This window comes from Lathyrus oleraceus, chromosome 4 (genome assembly GCF_024323335.1).
Source record: "Lathyrus oleraceus cultivar Zhongwan6 chromosome 4, CAAS_Psat_ZW6_1.0, whole genome shotgun sequence".
NCBI lineage: Eukaryota > Viridiplantae > Streptophyta > Magnoliopsida > Fabales > Fabaceae > Lathyrus > Lathyrus oleraceus.
The window spans coordinates 477,992,851-477,998,903 of record NC_066582.1 but is presented as its reverse complement, the minus strand read 5'-3'; the positions used below and the strand labels follow the sequence as shown (position 1 = coordinate 477,998,903).

General features: G+C 33.5%; 1 protein-coding gene across 3 annotated transcripts; it reads left to right on the top strand.

The window, feature by feature from the left end:
* Positions 1 to 937: 937 nt before the first annotated feature.
* Positions 938 to 5,226, top strand: LOC127076306 (protein Brevis radix-like 2). 3 transcript variants are annotated; one of them, XM_051017921.1, is made up of 6 exons: positions 938 to 1,233; positions 1,657 to 1,812; positions 2,095 to 2,474; positions 3,814 to 3,949; positions 4,354 to 4,751; positions 4,844 to 5,226. In XM_051017921.1, the coding sequence occupies exons 2-6, from the start codon at positions 1,693 to 1,695 to the stop codon at positions 4,920 to 4,922; spliced, it is 1,113 nt and encodes a 370-aa protein (XP_050873878.1). In that variant the 5' UTR covers positions 938 to 1,233; positions 1,657 to 1,692; the 3' UTR covers positions 4,923 to 5,226. The 3 variants fall into 3 exon arrangements, with proteins under 3 accessions (XP_050873878.1, XP_050873880.1, XP_050873879.1); XM_051017923.1 differs by having other exon boundaries at positions 968 to 1,233; positions 1,660 to 1,812; XM_051017922.1 differs by having other exon boundaries at positions 968 to 1,233; positions 1,495 to 1,812.
* The last annotated feature ends 827 nt before the right edge of the window (positions 5,227 to 6,053 follow it).

Below are 6,053 nucleotides of genomic sequence, written 5' to 3'. Positions count from 1 at the left end.
TTATTATTTATTTAATTTTTCATGAAACTCTAGATTGCACTCCTTTAAAAATCAGACCATTACGATAAAAAAAATATATTTCTTTTTTATCTTTTTTCTAATTATGATAATCCATTTTTATTTTTTCTATAAGCTACTTATTTAGCTTAATTGAGTGTAAGAATCCCAAATAATCCATAATTTTCTTGTAAATCATATTATTTATTTCCTTTTTTATGACATTTTCTTTAAAAACTTGATGTTTGAAAGTTTTGATATCCTAATGTTTTAAAACTATTTTAAAAGTCAAATATGCTAACATTACATCATAATTGAATGAAATAAAAAAAAAGTTGATCTAACTTATTAAAAAACTAATACTTAAATTAACATTATAACTTATAAGAATAAATAAATGAAAAAAAAACTAAATTAAATACAATGTTTTAAAAGTGGGAGAAAAGGATGAATCCATGAAGCCTCTATTTTAAACTTTAATTGACTCAATCAATTTAAAATTTAAAAATATTTTATTAAATAATTAATTAAATAAATTCCTATATTAAATTAAAATTTATACATGAGTTATAAATTATTAATCCATTATAAATTTAACATAACAAAATCAATAAAATTAATAATACAATAATAACACAAAAACTATGTTGATTTATGTGGAGGCATATCAATCAATGTTTTTAAAAACTATATTAAAAATCAAATCTGCTAATATTTACATCATAATTCAATTAATTCAATGGATTCAAGTTGGTCTAATATATTAATAATACAAAAATTAAAAAAAAAAAAAAAAAAAAAGAGTTTTGATATTACAAACATTTACACAAGAATTAAAAAATTGTTGATAAAGATTAAATTTTCCTTTTGTGTTGTGCCAAACATAGCACATAACATCACGCCGCTACATTCCCATTTTTCACCTTTTTTCCTTTCTCTCTTTCATTTACCTGAGAGTGCCATGAGAGAGAGAATAGGGTGGCGCATGCTCTCTCTCTCTCTCACTATATATATACATATCTATACATTTAAGTACAACAACAACACTATCACAACAAGTTACACATAGAATAGACACATAGGGGACCAACCCACCACGCCAATCCTCACTACCTCTCACACGTTGTGTGAACCTATATACATATATATATACTTACATAGATAGATACAGCCACCCACCTAAACAGCCCAAATCTCAATGACCCTTCAGGAGTGACACTCAAAAGAAACCAAAGGGTACTCTTTTTTTTCTTACTTACTTGCTTGCATTCCTTGTGTTTGTTCTTATGTCTCACTCAGTTTATGTTTCATCTTCTCCTCTGACTTACAGAGAGAGAAAGAGTCCAATTCACTCCAACAACTTTTGTTTATAGAAACATTCATTTTTTATGCATTTTTTATCTTGTAGATCTTTCACTTTCACATCTATTCCTAACGTTCCTTCTTTTTGTATATCTCTCTTGTGGGTGTGTTGATTTTGGTCATCATTCTTTGTAGGATCATTGTTTTGGTTTATAACAACTCATTGATTCAATGGAGTTTTTGTCTTTTGATTGACCCCAGATCTTCTATTTGTTTCATTGCAACAAAGTTTCATTCCTTGGTGCAATATCTTTGCTTTTTTGGAATTGTAACTTGGTTATCTGTTTTGACATTTAGAAGTGGGAGTGGAAAATCAAGTGATTTGAATCGAAAATGTTGACTTGCATAGCGTGTTCAAAGCAACTCAATAATGGATCTCTTCATCAAAAAGATGAGGAAGAAGCTGTGCAAACACCTAGCACCAAACAAGCCATCAAGGCTCTCACAGCTCAGGTAAACTGCATAATCCATAATATGCATACACATGTTTTTGTTTATGATAAAATGTGTTACAATTATGTTGAATCCTTATATTTGGATATGTAAGAGAATCAAAGTTCCATTATTTTTGCTGAAATGGAATTTGTTAGTTATGTTCTGTTCCTTTCATGTATCATTGAATTTTAGTGATCCGTTATGAAATTAAAAGAACCAATTTTTGTCTTTTTTGATATTTTGTTTTTGTTTTTTTCTTCTCAAGAGGTGATTTTGGTGACAAAGATTTTTTTTTTTCAGATCAAGGACATGGCAGTTAAGGCTTCTGGGGCCTATAAGAATTGTAAGCCTTGTTCAGGGTCTTCCAATTGCAACAAGAACAAAAAGTATGCTGATTCTGATATGGGGTCAGATTCAGCAAGGTTCAATTGGGCTTACCGAAGAACCGGGAGCGCGAATTCAACACCAAGAATGTGGGGGAAGGAAATGGAAGCTAGACTCAAAGGGATTTCCAGTGGTGAAGCAACACCAACATCGGTTAGCGGTCGTACCGAGTCGGTTGTGTTCATGGAAGAAGAGGATGAACCTAAGGAATGGGTTGCACAAGTTGAACCTGGTGTGCTTATTACTTTTGTTTCATTGCCTCAAGGTGGGAATGATCTCAAGAAGATACGGTTCAGGTACCTCCCTTCTCCTCTTTTTTTGTATCTTGGGACTTGTACAAGGTTTTTGATTTGTTGGAGTTGTTGTAAATCACATGCTTTGTTATATGGTAGAGAGTAGCTAGCTTTATAATTAGTGTGACTTTGTCCTTTGTGGTTTTAAACTTTCTCTTGTACTTCTTTGATCTCGCACTTAATCATGCTATGTAGCGCTGACACTTCAGATGGAGGGTGTGTTTAGTGACCGACACCGACACATCGTACTTACATTCAATTATTATCATTTTTCAAATTATTACTAGTGTTACTGAGTTTTGTGTTTGTGTTAGTGCTATATAGATCACATGCTTTTCAAAGGCTGTACAGATTCTTAATTGGCAGGATCTATCTTGTTTGTATTGTGTTTCTTTGGAGAACCGCTGCTTTGTTTCATTGTCAGTAACACATGCTTCACTTGTGGTAGTAGAGTGTGACAAAAGCAAAAAGGATTTTTATCCCCTAGCTTGATCATTCAAATACCCTCCCTCCTCTTAGCTCACAAAAGAAAAAGGAAAAGGGCAAAAGAAAAGAAAAAGAAGATGGAAAAAAAGGGAAAGGAAGCTATGCAAAGCAAAATGCCTAGCTTGGTTCTGTGCCTGAGTAATATTTATTTTATGAAATTGCAACCAAATTTGAATAGGAAAGGAAGCTAAAAAACAAGACTCATATACATTAAGGATATTGATTAATTTCATTAATTCGTTTAATAGAAAACTTCTTTTTTTTGTTTGGATAACCTTTGGACTTTTTTTAATCACTGAGGCACATCTTTCATGAAAGTTTATACTTGTATTAAGTTAGTTTTATTATTAATTTGAAGACAATCAAGCTGATCTTGAAACAATTAAGGACTGTGGAAACACAACTTAGAACAATATGGAGGTTGTGGAAACAACACAAATTAGAACAATATGGAGGTTGTGGAAACAACACAAATTAGAACAATATGAAGGTTGTGGAAACAACACAAATCTATGTGGACCCTGCAGCAGATACTGCCTGGTGTATAAATCTGTGCATAACTTCCTTGTGTTTGTTGTTTGGTAAATAATCTCTATACTACGGCAGAACCATAAACAGCTTCTCCGAAAAAGCGGAGGTGGCTGTTTACGAATATTTTGAATTGTTGTTTTTTTTACTGCCTGTCTCGTGTATCAGTCATCTGATCCGTAGCAAGTAGAGTTTCCTTTTTATACTTTTTTCTGTCAACACATATCCAAAGTTTTTAACTAAGGGATATAAACTTGAGTGTTATGTCAATTTCCCTTGATTTAATCTTGTAGATGATTAAACTAATTGTTTTATATTTTCTGATCAGTCGTGAAATGTTTAATAAATGGCAAGCTCAGAGGTGGTGGGCAGAGAACTATGACAAAGTTATGGAGTTGTACAATGTTCAAAGGTTCAATCAACAAGCCGTTCCTCTTCCAACCCCACCTATATCTGAAGATGAGGTGAGGATACACTTTTTGTAACAATTTGATGTTAAAGAATTCCATGATTGAACTTCTACTCCAAAAATAAATCCGTGCAGAATGCATCTTGTCCCGAGTAACTTGTCTCAAGTTACATATACTCATGCTTGAGGCCTGAACTTGAAATATTTGACATAGAAACCCACCTCTTGAATAAGTGGGATGTGTTTAAGGATCGGATTCCTACTTAAGACTTGTTTGGATAAACAACTTAATTAAGCGTTTATAGCATAAACTCTTGTCATATAATTGCTTATGTTTAAGCTGCTTCTATAACAAAAGATATAATGAAGTTCGTGGGCTGTTACCTTTTGTATTTACTTGAGCAATTTATTAAGAATATTAAGTTGGTGTTTAGGTAATAGTCTTTTTCTTTTTTTCAGAGTTCAAAGATTGAATCTGCAAGGGATAGCCCAGTCACACCTCCTCTAAGCAAAGAGCGTCTGCCCCGTCATTTACTTCACCCAACAGGAATGGGCTACTCCTCGTCAGATTCACTGGAACACCACCATATGCAACCACAGCCTTGCTATGAAACAAGTGGTTTGGCGTCAAAACCTAATCTTTCCGACATTGGTGTGCCAAAGACCGAAAGATCATCCATTGATGCTTCTGTAAGGACAAGTTCCTCAGAAGAGGAAGATGATCACTCTGGTGAGCTCTCAATCAGCAATGCCAGTGATATGGAAACCGAATGGGTTGAACAGGATGAACCAGGAGTATACATCACTATCAGAGCACTACCAGGTGGAACCAGAGAACTCAGGCGCGTCCGCTTCAGGTATGCCGAAATCGTTGGCATGGAAAATAATTTCCTTTTCAAAAAAAAACATCTAATTAATTCAAAATTTATTTGTGTATCCTTTTACGCAGCCGAGAGAAGTTTGGAGAAACACGTGCTAGGTTATGGTGGGAAGAGAACCGCGCGAGGATACAAGAGCAATACTTGTGACTATAGTAATGAGCCTTTAAACAGATAACTGCTTCAGCAGGCTAACAAGAGAGGACAATGAACTCTAGATTCAGTTTCTTTCTTTCTAGTGGATAGTTTCAAGTGACTGCAACTTCCACTTTGGAGTTTCAGTGTAGCTGTGGAGAAATGCAGATGATGGGAAATATTAAACTTCGACAGTGCAATTTTAGTTATAGTTAAACTTGTTAATGTCAATGGTCTTGCAGTAGTTGTTGTCAAATATTTTCATATTGTAATGAATTTTGAACTATTCCATGTGGTAACATGTTTGGTTCCCTCACAATGCTTACTCTGAAAACCTAGTGTAACAGGTTGAAAAATCTGCACAAAAACGGTCTCTAATTATTTAAAATAACTAACAATGTGTTGTTGTGAGTTTAAAGGCAATAATCTAACATGTGTTAGAAAGTATAGTTGATTTACCTCACAATACTTCAACAAGAGAAACCAAATTGTTGTTGTTGGCCTCTCTATCAAGGTCTCACAAGCCTTAGGTTTAAAGGTTGCTTGTAAAGAGGACAATATTGAAGCAAGACAGTAATATGACCACAACTTTATGAGAACGATATAATGATGAGAAATAAGAACACCAATGATAAAAGCGATATAGTACCACTAGCAAATTAGCAATGGAGTCTTGGCAAGACAATATACTTGGGTTTGATTAGGAGACTTATACCAATATATACGGGTATTTTCTCTACATAATAATAATAATATAAGAAATTTATATTTAAGTTGCTTCTAAAAATCAAATTGAAAGGACAATTAGAAACCTGTAAAACAAAGCTCAAAGAGAGAGAGAGAGGGAATAAGTGATGTTGGTCCAACAACACAAGTTGCCTCAACTTTAGTATTATTTGCAACAATAATATAGTGTAGATATTTAGATAATGATAATTCAGATAAGAGTTAGGTATTATCGGTTTCTGAAGCACCATAATCCATAACACATCCAGTAGGTGTAGAGTGAGAGAGACAAATCATAGAATTACTATTATAAACAATGGTAGCCCAGGAGGTGGTGTGTTGTGCTGTCTTCAATTGCAAATATTCCTTATAATCATTCACACAAAAAAGTAGTTTCGAGTTCACTATTTGACTCAATTT